Source organism: Melanerpes formicivorus, unplaced genomic scaffold (assembly GCF_026170545.1).
Source record: "Melanerpes formicivorus ecotype bairdi unplaced genomic scaffold, bMelFor1.0.p_v2 SCAF_4, whole genome shotgun sequence".
Classification (NCBI taxonomy): domain Eukaryota; kingdom Metazoa; phylum Chordata; class Aves; order Piciformes; family Picidae; genus Melanerpes; species Melanerpes formicivorus.
Window position 1 is genome coordinate 29,273,060 of NW_027142356.1, and position 18,543 is coordinate 29,291,602.

At 41.4% G+C, this 18,543-nt stretch overlaps 1 protein-coding gene across 1 annotated transcript; it reads right to left on the reverse strand.

The window, feature by feature from the left end:
* Nucleotides 1-925: 925 nt before the first annotated feature.
* LRIT3 (leucine rich repeat, Ig-like and transmembrane domains 3) lies at nucleotides 926-18,216 on the reverse strand. The gene is made up of 4 exons (XM_068137446.1): nucleotides 18,016-18,216; nucleotides 16,254-16,732; nucleotides 7,011-7,316; nucleotides 926-5,443 (listed from the first exon to the last, which is right to left on the reverse strand). The coding sequence occupies exons 1-4, from the start codon at nucleotides 18,129-18,131 to the stop codon at nucleotides 4,380-4,382; spliced, it is 1,965 nt and encodes a 654-aa protein (XP_067993547.1). The 5' UTR covers nucleotides 18,132-18,216; the 3' UTR covers nucleotides 926-4,379.
* Nucleotides 18,217-18,543: the final 327 nt, after the last annotated feature.

Sequence of the window (18,543 nt, forward strand, 5' to 3'; positions counted from 1 at the left end):
AAAAACCAACAAACATAAAAAGCTGGGGAAGGACTGTTTACAATGGTATGTAGCACTGGGGCAAGGGGTAATGGTTTTAAACTAGAGAAGAGTAGTTTTAGACTGGACATTAGGGTGAAGTTCTTTACTTCTGAGAGTGGTGGAACACTGGGACAGATTGCCCAGGGAAGTAGTGGAGGCCCTATCCCTGGAGACATTGAAGGTCAAGCTTGACAAGGCTCTGAGCAACCTGATCCAGTTGGTGTTGTCCCTGCTTACAGCAGGGGGGGTTGGACTAGGTGACCTCTAGAGGTCCCTTCCAACCCACTGCTTTCTATAACTGGATCAGGAAGGACTGTTGCAGTATATTATATCTAGGGCTCACAACCCAGTCAGAATTGCTACTGATGCCTAATCCTTTCTTGTAATAAATGCATAATGTACTCACTCTCCTCTTTCCAATTTATAGACAATGTTCTTCAAAAAAGCTCTTATAACTTTCAATAAGACACAGGCAGGCTTTAAGACCACTACATTCATCATATTCCCCCAGAGCCTCTGCTGCATACTCCAAAGTAATAGCTGCCTCCACCTTGCTGAAACTGGGTATGTACAGAGCTCCACTTGTTGCAATAAGCTGGCAGTATCTTCAACCATCCCTTTATAGCTACCTCTCTGAAGACATCCCAGTACCCTTGCCATGTACACTGCAGAACTGTAAGCAAGAGCCTTTTTGGTGTGCAGCTCCAGCATTCTCTAGGGTATTACCCTTCCAGAGCTTCTCAGCCTTCTCTTTGTATTTTTTTTTTTTTCTCATTTCTTCTCAGATTTCCTCCTGTGCCCACAGCTACACTCATCACGTACTGTCCAAAGCCATAAACAAAGATGAAAGGGTCAGGCAAACACAATGTTGTGTATAAAAACAATCTTTTATTTTCACATCAAAACAGCTTCTTTATAATTGCTTCTTTGCAAAGGTAATAAGTTTAAAATTTAGCCTCTTTGTTTAGCCTCTTAAATGTAGCCTCAGTCTGAGTGGTTTCGGTGTTACAGACGTTTTGATGGTACACACAAGAGTTTTCTCTCTTAATCACTCACAAGAGAAAACTGTGAGAATCTGCTGATAGCAGAAGGAAAACAAAGTCCACTGTGATCAACAGCAAGGACTAAAATACCCGAATGGATGCCTAAAGTTTGGATTAGTAAGTGCACATTGAAGCCAGATTTGTGATTAACCATGCACTTAAAGCTTTAAGTATAAATGAGGTCTAGGTGGAATTCAGCTCAGATTGCTCAATTATTTCATTAGCCATCGCACTTCTACAGACCCATTGCAGGTAATGTCTAAAAAGTGATCTAAGCTTTTTTGGTGAAATGCAGGGTGAATTGAGCTAACAAAGTGCAAAATATACAAAAGGCGATGCAAATACATTGGTTAAATCCTCTCCAAATTCACACCAGGCAAGAACAGTCAGCACTGTTCATAGCGACAACTGATTACAGGATCACAGGATGTTAGGGGTTGGAAGGGACCTCTGGAGATCAAGTCCAAACCCCCTGCCAGAGTAGGACCATAGAATCTAGCGCAGGTCACACAGGAATGCATCCAGATGGGTCTTGACAGTCTCCAGAGAAGGAGGCTCCACAGCCTCTCTGGGGAACCTGTTCCAATGCTCTGTGACCTTTACAGTAAAGAAGCTCCACCTCATGTTGAGGTGGAACCCCCCATGCTACAGTTTACATCCATTACCCCTTGTCCTATCACAGGGCACAAGTGAGAAGAGGCTGTCCCTTTCTTCATGACAACCAGACTCAGAATTGCATTTCAGAATACATTACATAAGTCAATTACAGGTGACAAAAAGCTATCTCATAAGGATTCTATCATTGATATTAACAATTTGCAGTATAAAAATTTACATCTGTTACCAGAAGTATTTCTTCAGCTCTTTAATTCAACTAAGCCTGGGTGATCCAGGGAATGTCATTTGGCCTCTATATCGAATTCCTGTTGAAATTCCCCCTCTTATTTGCTGGTTTGACATGAGGTACAGAAGCACATCCAGGTTACAAAACTCTGTTGCCACACAAACTGTGGAAAAAATAATGTATCCCATGTTTTCTATGCCCTTTATAATACATTCCATCTTTGATATACTGATAGTACACACAGTCATAGAGATTAATTTCTAACTTTAGGACCTGCTAATTCCACCAGGATTAATCAAACCAAAAGGTTTCACATTTGCAAGCAAGCTCTCTCAAAAGAGCTTTGTACCACCCGAGTCTGCTGTGTGGGTGTGTCACCTACAAGTCAGGTGATAACACTGTTGAACTCCAGTATTAGACTCAGGTTTCTTGCAAAATATGGAAACATGAAAGAAAATATTCTCCAGGAATCAAAAAATAAGTGTTAAAATACTTGCTCTCACAAATTATGAACTTAGTGGCTGTCATTCAAAACACTCTCAAGAACAGCTACTGGCTGCTACTACTACCTGTATGAAAACCAGAAGGCAAATAAAACAACATTCCAGACACTGTCAAAAATTTAGTTTATCATAAACTGCTGGTCAGATGAACCTTGGTTTTGACACAGAAAAGAATCTGCTATCCTAAAAAAACACCCCCAAAAAAAACCCAAAACAACTGAAAATTAAAAATAATATTTTACTCAGAAAACTGAAAACATTTTCTCTGCAATCAAAATAATCCATGGAAAAAAAAAGAAGAAAGATCACTTTTTACGCACACATACTAGTAACACAGAAAGGAATATCAAGGTTAGTTCTAAAAGCATATGCAGGTAAGGTAATTTTGCACCTTGGACACGATGATGTCGAAGGTCTCTTCCAACATGGTTTATTCTATTCTATCTCATCTGCTTCCTACAGCTCCCCATGGTCTCATTACTCATTCTGTTATTCCTGACCATGAAGCACTCTCATGTAACTGCTACAAAGATTCTTCCATGTGTTCATCTTCTGCCATGATTTTATACTGAAGGTTTTCTCACACAATGTTTTCCTCTCACCAGGCTATGCTTCCCCGGATACACCCTCCAGCACTCCAGCAGGCAAAATTGAATCCTGGTGACACCAAGAAATGCTACTATTTTAAAGTTAACTAACTAAACTTTGGTTTGTAGCTTTGAGCAATATTTCTCACTCTGGGAAGAAAAGATTCCCTATTTCCTAGGCAGAGAGAGGTCCAAGAAAACAATGCAGCTGTGATTTTTAGGAAGAACTGGGGTTCTGGATTGATACATACACCTAACCACAGTATCTGAACCTTCAGCAAGAAAAGGTGTTATTTGCTTCAGGCAATAAAAAAGGAGCTTCAAAATAGACAAGCCATTATTAGTAGGTAATTCTGCATTCATCATCCCTACTAATACCTGGTTTTTTAAACATTGGGAAGCATGCTCAAAATGAACTTTAACTACACTCGTGGAACCTCGTTACACATCCTATAGGACCTGAGGACAAGACCTCCTCTTACTGTATTGCAAATTGTATTATATTCCTACAGTATAGTATACAATGTTGTGCACTATCTATACACTATATAGGTATATATAAAGGTACATATAAAATGTGTGTTGCATTAACACAGTACCACAAGATATTTTGTACAGAGATTTCTGCTGTTGAGGTATATAGATAATATGCATCCAAGTACATTCTAAGGCTGAGATTTTGCAATAAGATCATTTGACATGAATTAACATCATCAATACTTAGTATCTCTCACAGAGTTACCCATGAAGATATCTTACCCAAGTTTCAGAATACTGAAGAAGCTCTTTTCCTTCAGCATCTTCAAAATGACTCTATGATGTGTACTGACTCTAGAGTCCATGAGCTGTGGCTAAAAAGATACAGCCTTGATTGGCCCAAGACTGCTTCCATTCCAGGACACTGTACAAAGAGAGCTGTGTGACATCTCAAAGCACAGCTGATGTCAGATGAAAACTTGCATTTGCTAATAAAGTTTTGACCTCCATAGAAGTAGCTTAAACTGGTTTTCTATTATTTTTAAGCACATCATTTTTATGAAGATTGTGACTGATACATGCAGCTAGCATGTCAGAGTAAAACAAAGGGGGAGAAAACGAAGTGATGTTTTAGTTAAAACAAACAATAGATGTTTAACCAGGCAACTATTTCATGCTGTATATACATCTTGAAAAATATCATTCCTTCACATCCAGTCACAAACATTAAAAAAAAAAATTAACAGGCAATGTTTTTCTTCTATTATCCTTCCTACCCACCATCCTACCCATCCAGTAGACTTCATTACAACAGATAATATTTTCTGACCACCATCTAGTACCAACCTGCTTCAGTTGCAGTATCACAATTTACCTATTTTATATTCCATCTCCTCCCCCCTGTTCAACACAGATACTCAGACCTAGAGCCCTCACTTTTGAAGGTCATTTGAGAATCCATGCTTGACCTAGAACAAAGGAGAAGTCTTTCCGATTCATCTGTGTATCTTCGTGCCCAGAGCTGCTCTCCTGCACTCACTGCTCGAGGCTTCAGAGAGAGCGTTTCGAATTTAACATAGGTCTCTTTTGCAAGGTCAGCTTCCTTTGCAGTTTTGGGTCTCACATGAAGTTTTAAAACTTTGTAGAGCAAGAAAAATATCAAAGGTAAAACAACAACACATGCTGCACTGCTGCCCACTATCAGAATAGAAAACTGAGAGTCACTTTCATCATTTAACCCATCAGTGGAGAAAATAATGCACTGGTCTTTTGTAGGCGGCACTCCTTTGGGTGAGACGCAGGCCATATATTCAGTACTAGGTTCCAAACCATCAATTGTGACTTTATTTTTGCTAGAATCAGTGCTGAGAGGCAACATATCTTTTTCACCATACTTTGAGTATAACACAGTCACTGCAGAGCTGCTTGTGGCATTGACAATTTTCCAAGTTAAGGTCACTCTTTCATCAGTTTCGCTGATCACTCTTAGGTTCTTCACAGCAACAGTTTGCTCAGCAATACCTGCTGTGTTCAGTGGAATCTCCTCAACTTTCCTGCTTAGCTGCCCAGTCTGCTTTTTGGTTCCATTTGTCACTGCCTTTGAATTTTTCTTTCCATCAAACACAGGCCTGGATTGCTTCTTGTCAGTAAATTTGCTGCTCGTTGATCTTTCAGTACTAACCAGTGCTGTGGTGGTCGGTGTGGTGGGAAGAGGTGTGGTTGTCCTCTCAGGTTCCTGCTTGGATTCCTCAGAAGTGGTATTCTGCTTCTCTGCCTCTTGCTTCCTTCCATACTTCTGTGGTGAGACAGTTGTAGTAACAACACCAACCACTGTGACAGTAACAGCAGCTTCTGACATTCCTGCTAAGTTCTTGGCTTTGCATCTGTATTCTCCTGCATCCTTGTATGAAATCCCTGTCAAGCTCATTATGGACCATCTGACACCCTCTCCAGGTGATTCTTGAATTACTACAGGAAAATGCAAAGAGCAAAACATAAAAGGGAGCTAAAGAGAAGGTAAACTTTATCAGACTGCTGCTTCTCTTATTTTTGCTAAAAGGAATCACATATATTAAACTTTCAAAACCAAAACAAACTAAGAAACACAACAAAACCAAACAATCCACACCAAACAGACATCCCAGATCAAACCAAACCAAATCAAACCCCACACACAAACTATGGAACTTCCTGACTTATATTATTGCAGAGAAGTGCTCAGCTTGGTTCAAAATGGAATTGAATGTCTGGAAGCAGTACAGCATTTGCAGTATCACCAAGTAAAACAAATCCACATCAAGAGAAATCAAACATCTTCAAGCTGTTAAGTGGCTGGGAAACAGAAATCTCACTGACTTCAAGGGACACTGAACACACAAGCCATTTAAAACATATTTAGAAGTTACCTTTGTCTCAAGGATATTTCAGTGTTTTGGGCTATTGGCTTCTTCAGACCTCCAATTTAAGGTAACTGCTCTTTGCATAATTTTGTTATAGTTAAGCTACTGCACATTAATATTTATCTTAGCAGCTAGAGTGATGTCATAGAATCATAGAATTGTTCCAGTTGGAAAAGATCTTTAAGATCATCACATCCAACCATTATCTCACTCTATCTGGTGCTGAACTGTGTCACTCAGCACTCTCTGGACCCACTCCAGGACCTCAGTGTCTTTCTTGTAGTGAGGGGCCCAAAGACCAGATAATCACAGACTCTTTAGCATTTGAGATGGTTGTTGCAAATAACATAGAAAACACAGTTTTGAGAAACCCTGCACTGAGTTTTATGCAGCTCAGTTATGGCCTCATTAACTTTTTCAACACAAGCACTTTGAACCAAAACAGAGATTCCTGTAACAAATTCTCCTTTCTGCTTTTCAGATTCTGAATTAGGGCCCAAATATCCTAACCTCCATTTTTCTTTATCCTTCCCCCAACTTCATCCACTTCCCCCCTTCATGCACATTGTTCTCATTACAGAACACATTCAGAATCAAGGCAGTCTGTTGGACTTGTAGAGACCAAGACTTTGACAAAGAATCTTCTAACAGCTGTTACACAGATACAATTACCCGCTTGGTGCAATACCTGATCCATTCTTATTCATTACAATGAATCAAAGCACAGACTCACAAAATTGTCAGGGTTGGAAAGGACCTCAAGGATCATCTAGTTCTAACCCCCCTGCCACAGGCAGGGACACCTTCCACTAGATCAGGCTGCCCAGAGCCACATCCAGCCTGGCCATAAAAACATCCAGGGATAGGGTCTCCACCACCTCCCTGGGCAACCTGTTCCAGTGTCTTGCCACCTTTATGGTGAAGAACATCTTTCTAATGTCTAATCTAAATCTCCCCTCCTCTAGCTTGGAGCCTTCTCTTCTCCAAACTGAACCACCCCAACTCTCTCAGCCTGCCCTCATAGGAGAGGTGCTCCAGTCCTCTGATCACCCTCATGGCCCTTCTCTGGACATGTTCCAGCACAAGCAACCCAACAATTTCAGGCTCACCCAGTTCCTATAAAAAAGCAATTATACCTGTATAGTTCACTGGTATATTGTCTGACCTAGTCCAAGTAAGCTGTGGTGTTGGGTACCCAGTTGCATCGCAGCGGAGCAGAACGTTGCTTCCCAGAGGGGAAGTGATTTTTGTTGCTGATGTCATCACGGATGGTTTAAGACATTGCTCTAACTCAGCTCTCTGGAATAAGATTCCGGCCAGGCTCTCAGGTCCACTACATGAAATCAGTGGATCAAGAAGAACAACTGAGTTATCCACAATTTTGGAAAATTCAATTAGCTTTGAGATGCGACAGTCACAAAACCAGGGATTGTCCTGAAAACCTGGAACGGGAAAGGGAAGAGGGACAACATAAGGATATTGCAATTACAGCATGACACCAGGGCAAACCACAGCCTATTCTGAGTTGATCTTTTGTCTTTCAATTTTGTCTTTTTTGTTCAGCTGATGGGTGGGGATATTTTTGCAGAGGTGAGGAAGAATAGTACTAAATGTTTATTAAGATAAACTTTTTTTTCACAGAAGTTTCCAGCATCATCTTTGCTTAACTTTGCTATTTATCTAGGGGGAAAAAACTAAACAAAATCCACTGAAAATATGCCTTAAGGCTGAGGATATATTTTCACCTGCCTTTGCCTTTTGGAAGATTCTTCTTCTCAGTCATATTGTATCCTGTCACACTCCCCTGCTCTTGGTCCTTCTTTGGCCTGTTACAGTTTGATCTTCCCAGACCCATTCTTCAATGCTCGCAGAGAAGATGATGATGTAAGGGTTTAGAGCTTACACCAACATCTCTGCCCCTTGAAGAAAGGGTAAAGGCTAAGGAGAAAAAGCTTTAGGCAGATACGATTCTAATCTGGTGCTGAACTATACCAATATACCTAGAAATCTGGCTTCAATTTAGGGCAATCCCTGAAATATGTTCAAGAAGAGCAGCAGAAGTGGAGAAAATGGGAATGAAAAAGGTGATGACTACAATATTTTTATGATGGCACACAAGAATGCTATCTTTCCTCTTCCATTAGAGTCTGTAACATTTGCTTCTTGATTCCAAATCTGTGAATGAGAGGCTTCTCCTTGGTGAACTCATGGTGGCAAAAGAATAAAGCTGTTTCTGAGGACTATGTCCAAACCCTCAGCTGGGATTGATTCCTCTGCAGTGGTGACCTTCCTAGAGCAACAGTGGCTTTGCCAGGCAGAACACCACACATCATCCACAAATTCCATTGTTTTCATATTTGACTTTTGATCATACCTTTGTCATACTTTTCAAGTTTTAATGACAATGAACAACACTTACAGCCTGAACTGAGTTGTGGTATGCCAGAACCCCTCACTATTCAATTTACTGCTCAGTGCAACATGTAAGTCATATTAATTATACCAAAATTAAAAGAAAGAAAAGAAATAAAACCCAACCAAACAAAAACAACCAACCCTGAAACACCTGCTAATATTGTTCAGGGGGGATTTTTAGGTGTTAGCAAAACAGCTAACAGAAAATTTCTGCTTCTGCCCTGGAAAAAACCTGTAGGTGAAAGAATAGCTGAATAATTAATGACTTGGTCATTACCTGACCAAGATTAGGCTATTTTAAGCACAATGGCAGTGATTGGTTCAAACTGTGGTAAATCCCAACTAATCCCCACTCTTTAAAACAAGACTTGACCTGAAGAGATTCCATGACTTTGACATCACAATCCAATTTCACCCCTTCTAGACATAAGAGATTTTATATCTATTCACTACTTATTGCTCACTGGAACACAGAAGGAGGAACCAAGGAAGCTGTATCAGCAACTGCTGGGGTGTTTTTGATTGTTTCTTTCTTTGTTTTTGTTGTTGTGTTTGGGGTTGGGTTTGTTTCATTATTTTTTTTAAAGGCAATAAAACCTCCAAAACATAAAAGTATTTCCTGTGAACCTCATGCATATTCACAAGCAATACAAATACCATCTGAATATTTTCCATCTGTCCAGGCACATCAAAGTCTTTGTGCTGATAAAAAGTCTGATCAATCAAGCCTGTATGTGTAATTACTTGTACTCACCTTTTAAATCAGGTGAGTTTTATAGAATCATTTTTGTTGAAAAAGACCTTCGAAGTCAATGAGTGCAACCATTACCTCACTCTGTCAAAGCTGATGCTAAACCATGTGCTCCAGCAACACATCTCTTCATCTTTTCAATACCTCCAGGGATGGGGATTCAACCACCTCCCTGGAGAGCCTGCTCCAGCCTTTGAGAACCCCTCTAGCCAACAAGTTTCTTCCAATATCCAATCTAAACCTCCCCTGGTGCAACTTGAGGCCATTTCCTCTCCTCCTTTTACTTGTTACTTGGGAGAAGAGATCAACACCTAACTGGCCTGGTTTCAGCTTCAAAAGAAAGATGTAGTCCCAGAAGACTCTTTACTTCTGTGCTATGTATGTTATACAGCTACATTTCCTTCCTTGCCTCCAGGGCTCAGTCCTTGCATTTATCTGTGCCTTGCCAATATCTGACAGCACTCACAATATTTTTAGTGAATTTGCACCACTGTTTTAAGTCCTCAGGTTATGTGAATTCACCAAATGAAAAGATGGAAGCCCTCTTGAGTTGGAATCAAGGACAAAACAGTGAGCTAGATTATACTACAGTTAGCTATCAAAGAGAACAGAAATGGACTGCAAACCTAGCTTCCAAAGGGCATTCTGGAATTTAACAGCTCGTGTTTACAAGAACAAGCCCAAGAAAGAAAAGGTTAAAAGCAGGAGGAGAGGAGGAATATTAACAAGATGGAAAAAATGGGGAGCTTTAATAAAGGAATGAGAAGGGATCCCCTGGGGAAAAGAATGTCCTAAGAAGAGAAAACCAAAATCATGGTAAGTCTCCAATGGCATGTGCATCTGATGGAAGAGGAAGTCATTTTAAACTCTGTTTTCTTTTTGTTGGAAATATTAATGTATCCTATTGACCTGAGGGGGGAAAAATAATAACCAAGGCAAAAAACATAAGCTGATAAATATCTATGTTTTGCAAGATAGCAATGCAGTGTCTTGTAGCAGGAAGTATGGATTATAAATTGCTTTTAAAACCTGTTTTTTATTCTAAGTTCAGGCTCTTTATATGCATGCTTTGCATGTAGAATGGCAAACATGCATAGGTGCCTGTGTATGCACATTTTTGCAGTGTTCTCAACAGGGTTTCCCTGGGTTGTGTCAATATAGACTTTAGCACTTGAAATAGCTCAGAGTGGAATTCCCTTTGTAAATGAGTAACCAGTCTCAGACCACAGCTTCCCTAAAAAACTGCTTTCAGTTGCTGTAAAATGGCAGTATGTGAAATATTCACGTTTGGGGCCAATGGAAATACTCACCACAGCTTGGGCCAACCTACCTAAGGCTCTCTTCCAACTGAAGCTATACAATTTTTGATCCACGGCTCTAAACTGCAAAGCCCACTTCCCACACTGCATCCCAGTGTTTCCCACAACAAAGCAATTGCTAGGGAATAGTTCCAGGAAAAGCAGCACCTACTAAATGGCCCAGCATAACAGCTGGGAGCATCATACACCTGCAGCATCTCAAATTTTTGGCATCTTTACATGCAACAGAGGCAAGATCTCATCCAACTGTCACTCTGTCAAATCCTGGATTCCTCCATTCTTCCCAGTGACTCAGTAGATGTAATTTTGCATATGGAAAATGCTACTGCCATCACTCACACCACAAATTTCAGCTCTGTACAGCAGCCAATGCTGAAACTTAGCTGTGGTTTGGATCAAAGTAGCAAGCTGTAGCTCCAGAGGTAACCAATAGAGAGCAAGATGAACTCATACTAGTTCCTTTGTCATTTCTAGTGTTTACTCATGAGCTTGCTCCACAGCTTTGTTTCAAACTATTCCAGTGGGTGTTCTCCAAGATAAAGCCAGGTGTAGCTACAGGGACAGTTCACACTCCAGAGATTGCTCCCTGAAAAGTTTATGGACAAGACCACACAGCCTTTTCTATCCTGATCTTGCCCCCAGTGTAAATGCAGTGGGCTTTGCACCTCCAAACTATCCTGCATACCTGTCAGACCATCAGGTATATCATACACCCTTGCTGGTTTTTTAATCACAAAAGCACAATTCTATGGCTTGTAATGCAATTCTCACCTCACTGAAAGCAATTTGAACCACAGGAAAAAACACCCAACCCTCACAGTTAGGTTTTTGAGTCACTGTAGCATCCCATACAGCCCACAGAAAACCAAGGGCTGCATTTTATGAAGTGTGGAATAGCCAGTCAGCTGTGAAGAGAGCTGGTCCTAAACTGCGTGGATGAGAGCCAGAGTGAGTCATTTAGCCATAGGACCAGGAATCATTCCCTGGCCTTCTTTCATTTAGTGTTGTCTCCACACAGAAGAGCATCATGCAGTGGAAGATGACAAAAACCCCTAAACTCTATTTACAAAGATTATGAATTGGAATAAGGAAACGCTAATCTGTCAGTCCCCTGGCAAAAGTAGTTTTGTCTCCTCTGAGAGGCCTTGAAGTAAACATAGGAAACCTGAGCTTTCTCTTACATGCAAACCTTTCATGCTCACAGTCAAGACACTGAAGACAAAATTGTCTCCTGGTGTTAAAATATGCATATGCCCAAACATTTGAATTTGGGGATTTGACATTGTTGATTTTGTTAATTAAATATAATCCTCTTTTGCCAGAAATAGAGGAGAAGCCAGCTCAAGCCATTAGTGCTTATACTACGCAGAATGTGGCTACTGTTTTCCTGTCTAGATAAAACCAGCCTTTATTTGCTCTAGCTTCCAGCTTCTAGCAGAGTTCTGGCTGCAGTTACCATTCCATGCAGGCACACAGATCAGGGTGAATGCTCCCACAGAGAACAGCTGGAGCACACAGGATGCTCTTGAGCATCACAGTGCACAAATCATATTTTTAGGGTTTAAGATAATGTTTCTCTTAAGAAGTCTAAAAGGAACCAGTAACTATTGCAGAAAATTAAAAAACAAACAAACACACACCAAAAAAAACCACCCAACTATCATGGTCTACAAGAAATTAGAATAGAATAGAATAGACCAGACCAGACCAGGTTGGAAGAGACCAAGATAATCACATCCAACCCTTCAACCAATCCAACCCACCTAAACAACTAAACCATGGCACCAAGCACCCCATCAAGTCTCCTCCTGAACACCTCCAATGATGGCGACTCCACCACCTCCCCAGGCAGCCCATTCCAATGGACAATCACTCTGTATAGAACTTCTTCCTAACATCCAACCTAAACCTCCCCTGGTGCAGCCTGAGACTGTGTCCTCTTGTTCTGGTACTGGCTGCCTGAGAGAAGAGACCAACATCCGCCTGTCTACAACCTCCCTTCAGGTAGTTGTAGAGAGTAATAAGGTCACCCCTGAGTCTCCTCTTCTCCAGGCTAAGCAATCCCAGCTCCCTCAGTCTTTCCTCATAGGGCTTGTCAAAGAAACTGTTGAAATAAATATTGTAATTAAGGCAGCAAACAGGGAAGGGAGATGTACAAAAAGTTACTCTAAGAGATGGTAATTAGTTTTTCTGTATGGCCATCCCAAGTAGGACAAGAGGTAATCAGCTTAGTTTGCAGTAAGGGAGATTGAGGTTAGATATTAGGAGAAACTTTCTCACTCCCCTGATGGATAAGCACTTGAATAGGTTACTAGAGAAGGCTCTGGAACGGTCTGACCACAGGCTTAAAGACCAGCACCAATTTAACTAGCATGGTTCTGCTCATCTGAATCTACAGCACAGAAGGTTAGAGGCCTTTTCAAAATCCTTCCTGATCACCTCTGTGATCCTTATCTCCATCTCAGAGGAAAAGAGTATCCATGGGATACTTTCTCCTCCCTCAGTCTCCAGCAATCCTGATAGAGACATAAGAGGTGTCAGAGAGGAATCAATGTCACAGAACACATCTTACTCATGTCTTTCTATGCCAACATGTCCAATTGTTGGACCATTATAAAGATACCTGAACTTCTAGGTCAAATTCCTAGCCTGATAGTTTCTATCAACATTAAAACAAGAGAAGCAGGGTGCTATTTGAATCCTCTGCGTGTTCCCCTCTAGGGATCTGTGTTCAAAGCCAATTGCAGCTCATTAAGAGAAAATGATCTAAAGATCACATCCCAAGTGTCTAGAAAACCCAACACTAGCGCCAGATGGTTTGCCAGGACTAGAGGAGGCTGGCAAAGGACCGGCACCAATAGAGTTAGCAGATGGTTACCAGGGGGAAGGGGAAGGAGGGAAGAGTGCATGTGGCTTGGGGTTGTTTTTTAAAGTGGTTGTTTTTTCATAGAATCACAGAATGTTGGAATTGTTTTGGCTGAAAAAGACCTCTAAGATGGAGGCAAACCATCAACCTAACACCACCATGCCCACTAAGTCATGTCCCAAAGTGCCATGTCTACGGATTTTCCAAACACCTCCAGGGATGGTGACTCCTCCACCTCCCTGGGCAGCCTGTTCCAATGCCTGACCACTCTTACAGTAAATTTTTTTTCCTAATATCCAACCTAAACCTCCCCTAGTGCAACTTGAGGCCATTTCCTCTCATTCTGTCACTTGGTACTAGGGAGAAGAGATGTCTACCTTTCTACAACCTTCTTTTGAGTAGTTGTAGAGAGCAATAAGGTCTCCCCTCAGTCTCCTCTTCTCCAGACTTAACAATCCCAGTTCCTTCAGCTGCTCCTTGCAAGACCTGTTCTCAGGCATTTACCAGCTTCATTATCCTTCTCTGGACATGCCCCACACCTTAATGTCTTTATTGTAGTGAGGAGTTCAAAACTGAACGTATTCAGGTGGAGTCTCACCAGTGTGAAGTGCAAGGGAACAATCACTTCCCTGGTTCTGCTGGTCACACTATTGCTGATTCAGGCCAGGATGCTGTTGGCCTTCTTGGCCACCTGGGCACACTGCTGGCTCATCTTCAGCCACCTGTTGACCAACACCACCAACTCCATTTCTCCAAGGCAACTTTCCAGCCACTCTGCCCCAAGCCCCAAGCATTGCATGGGGTTGTTGTGACCCAAGTGCAGCACCTGGCACTTGGCCTTATTGAATCTCATACCTGGGCCCATTGATCGAGCCTGGCCAGGACCATCTGCAGAGCCTTGCTACCCTCAAGCAGATCAACACTCCCATCCAATTTAGTGTCATCTGCAAATGCCTCAATCCCCTCATCCAGATAATTGGTAAAGGTATTAAAGGGAACTGGACCCAGTACTGAGCCTTGGGGAACACCAGTTGTGACCAGCTGTCAATTGGATTTAACTCCATTCACCACCACTTTCTGGGCCTGCCCATCCAAACAATTTCTAACCCAGCAAAGCATCCACTTGACCAACACATGCACAGCCAGTTTCTCCAGCAGAAAGCTGTGGGAGATGGTGTCAGGCTTTACTGAAGTTCAGGTAAACACCATCCACAGTCTTTCCCTCATCCATTAAGTGGGTCACCTTGCTGTAGAAGGAGATCAGGTTATCAAGCAAGATCTGCCCTTCATGAACCCATGCTGACTGGGACTGATCTGCTGGTTGCCCTGCACATGCTACATAACAGGACTCAAGATATCTGCTCCATGATCTTCCCCATCACTAAGGTCAGACTGACAGGTCAGTAGTTCACTAGGTCCTCCTTCCTGCCCTTGGGTTGTTTTGGTTTGGGGGTTTTGGTTGGTTGAGTTTTGGGAGGTTTTGTTTGTTTGTTGGTTGGTTTACTTCTTTTAGTGGTTTTTTTTTAAGTGCTGACAGATATGTAAGCCAAGGAAACCAAATATCCTCTGAGACTCCCATATGAGATCTTCAGGAGGATTAGATCTGGCTCAGTCAGCTCCTACTTTACTGCCTCCTGTGGCCTTTAGTGTAGGGACAGGAAAAGGGGAACTGAGCTGGACTTTTACAGTTTTTTCTTCTAATCCCAAGTAAAAAACTATTCCATTCATGCTGAAAATCTGCATTTGCCACATGGGTGGGGAACTCATCTGCCTGACTTGCATCTATTGTTACTTACACACAATCTTATCTGAATGAGAGGTTCAAATTCCAGCTTCTGCTGTGAAACAAGTCAGCTGAACAAATGAACACTGAATTGTGGGGTTTAGATCAAGAAATTGGAAATACTGAGCATTACAATGCGGTGCAGATCTTTACTAGTGGGTACAGAACTGCTGTAGTGAGTAGCTGTAGAGTTTGATAACGGTTGGATTCGGTGATCTCAAAGCTCTTTTCCAACTGAAATGACTCTATGATTCTAGGGGAGAATGCTGGCTGATTCTCCCCGCCTTCCACCTGCTACACTACACAACACAAATGTCAAAAGATGCTCTTATACATAAACAGTTACACAATGCTACTGATAGAGGTGTTCCAGCCATGGTCTGAGACTGCAGAAGAGAAAGGGGTTACCTGCAAGACTGGAGATAAAGTGTAGGATATAGCACAAAGTCAAAACCAGCACAGATATGATGTTATACTACAGAGATGGAATAAAAATATGAAAACACCCAGTCTGGCCAAGATAGAATAGAATAGAACAGGACAGAACAAGACAGGACAGGACCAGGTTGGAAAAGACCTTTGAGATCATCAAGTCCAGCCTATCATCCAACACTATCTAATCAACTAAACCATGGCACCAAGTGCCCTACCCAGTCTCTTCCTAAATATTTACATTCAATACTATTCCAAGTGCTGTAGGGATCAGATCCCCATTCTCTTTCACATATTCAGTATGCAAACTGGGGACAATTTCAGGATAACTAGTCAGCTTTAGAGTAATGCAAGGTCACAGAGAGTCATGGGGAAAGCAGAGGTGCCCTACACTGAGCACCCAAGATTGTCTTCAGTATTGTGTCTGAGGAAGAACTCCATACAAGCATCAAACTACTTGTTTGGCATGCAAGCCACTGGAAAAAAAAAAACACAGTTACAAGTGGACATGTCTGTAGTTGTAACCACATTCAGTGATGAGGGAAATGTCATCAGAAACACAACTTTTGGAAGCCCTGCATTTATATGGATACTGAATACACCATATGGCCTATATTCTTACAGGCCACAGATCTACGGGGTCCATAGATTTTACTTTCTGTTTTATAGCCCTGAGATAACAACATAGAGGTCCTTGTCTTCATTTTATAACCACCAACTGGTTTTAAAAGGCTAGTCCCCTGCCCACTGTCACTTGCAACTTAACATTTAGATACACTTTAATAAGGAATGAGACAAGTTGTCCAAGCATACCCAAAATGACTCTCTGGGTCACCAGAATGTCTGTGCTCTTCGACGGGATGGTTTCTGAGAAGGGAGGCCAAATGTCCATCAAATCTGATGGCAAGGTGGTTAGCTTGTTGCTGGATATGTCCAGGTAGGTGAGGTTTCTCAGGTACCTGCCAGCATCAGCAGGAATGCTGGTCATTTTATTGTTGTGTAAATCAAGAGTCCGCAGGTTGGGCATCTCCGCCAGGGATTCCCAAGGGAAAGTAGAGAGCAGATTGCCATCCAGACGTAGCTCATGCAGTTGTTTCAAGTTATAAAAACTGCTGATATCAATGTTGGCTACGCAGTTGTAAGTTACCCACAGGTATTTGAGATCTACTAGGTAATAAAAGGCTTCAGTTGGAATCCTTCGTATGACAGTTTTCTCTATCCGAAGTTTTACAGTATCCACAGGAACATTCACGGGGATCTCATACATGTCAGGATCATTGCACAGCACAGACCTGGCATCATTAAAATAAATTACAAAAAAAAGACAAAATAAACAAAGCAGAAAATAACAAAGAGAGAGCGGGAGAGACTGGCATTTCTTTAGCAGATATTTGCATTTCAGATTTAAATGTGAACGTACTATCGCTTTCTGCAACACTAGTAGCAGAATAAAGAGCGTTAAATCAAGAGCAGTCCCCTGCATTTGAAAGCTGAAAAGACAAACATGGAGTTTCTAAAGAAAGAAAAAAGGGGGGAGGTAGGGAGGGGTAAAAAGACACTGCTATTTCCACCTGGAAGCCAGATTTGCTTTATTCTAAAGCACGTAAGCACCAGCCCAGCATTCCACTGAGAACTGCAAACCAGAAGCCACTGTATAAGGAATACTACATGCATGTATCTCAAGTGGGAGCTGCATGCCCTCTGTTCTACTAAAATTCAGAAACTGGGATTACTAATTTTCCATTTTTCTCCCTGATGGAGATTCAAAGTATTCATCTATGTTTACATTTCAGAACAGACTGAAAAGAGAAAATGTTAGCATATTTCCCTAAAGAAGAACTTTCTAGCCGTCTTTCTAGTGTCCATGTGGAAAATACCTACTTTTAGAGGTGCTTCTGGGATTTCTCAGCATTTTCAATAATCAGTTTGGTTTTGTTTCCTTGGAGTGCATTGCCTGTATACATTAGCTTGGTGATTCCTCTCCCTTCAATAAGCCCATCTTTACTTCCCCCCCCCCCCTCCCCCCCCCCCCTTTTCTCTACATTCTTCCTCTATTTTCCTTTCTCCTCATGCAGATTTCTGCTACACATATTGGGACAAACAGTCTCAAAGTTTGTCTCAAAGACAAACAGTATCCCCCAAAACTGATGTGACAATACCCAGATCAAATGCCAAATTAGCTTCTTTCTTAGCAAAAATTGTGATTTTCCTGCAGATTAAAAAGGAAGAAAATATTTTACTTATATAAATCAGAATTACCTTAGACAATTACTTTCTAGAAATAGAAACTATTGGGGTTTTTTTCCCCTCTACATTAGCAGGAAAATCATGGAGCAGAAAGAAATTACCTTCTGCAAAAACTGAAGATTCAGAGTAGCTATTTGCTAAGTACAAAGCCATAATCACCATCTGCTCCTGTTCAGGAACGCTGCTAGCCTTATAACACCAGCACAAAATCTGCTTTTATTTCAACTATGCCAGAACTAATTTGAAATGTATGAGAGCACTGTTTCCAATTTCTTCACCCCTTTTCCTTATAAATTGCCTTGTACAATAAATAAGTAAAAAGATCTACCTTGTTCCAGTGCCATCACTCCTGCCGTGGTAAACACAAGTGCATTGTGAAGGACAAAACCCATGTGCTTCTCCAAAAAAGCTCATGAGGAGGTAGAAGTAAATAAACAAATGCATGCCTTCCTCCCAGCAGAACTGAGATGAAAAAATGTCAAAACTTTATTCTGAGGCACACTATGTGCACTATGCTACCAGCATGAACGCAGACATCCATTTAGTAACAGCAGATTACAACAGATTAGCTGAGATCTGTAGTTGCTTAACCTTCAAACGTATCCTGAAAGGGATCAGTTCAATCAGCTCAATCTTTATTCTGTCAGAAGAACATGCTCTGCTTCAAATCATATCCACCACATTTCAAAGCTATTTTAATATGTAGCTTGCAGGGTTAGCATGTAATTAAACATCTCTTTGCTGCCTCTAAAGGGCAAGGCATTAGTTACCGTCCATAAAGTGTTTCAAGGTTCCTGAAGGAAATCTAGTACAGCACAAAAACATTGCATGGTAGTTGCTTTAATACTAAAAATTA

Bases quoted from the DNA above. Each gene is read 5' to 3' on its own strand.
- LRIT3 (XM_068137446.1), bottom strand. From the start codon at position 18,131: ATGCATTTGTTTATTTACTTCTACCTCCTCATGAGCTTTTTTGGAGAA. The intron at 16,733-18,015 runs GTAGATCTTTTT...TAATGATGCCAG, and splicing joins AGTGATGGCACTGGAACAAG to GTCTGTGCTGTGCAATGATC. The intron at 5,444-7,010 runs GTATAATTGCTT...ATTTTCCTGTAG, and splicing joins TATACCAGTGAACTATACAG to TAATTCAAGAATCACCTGGA.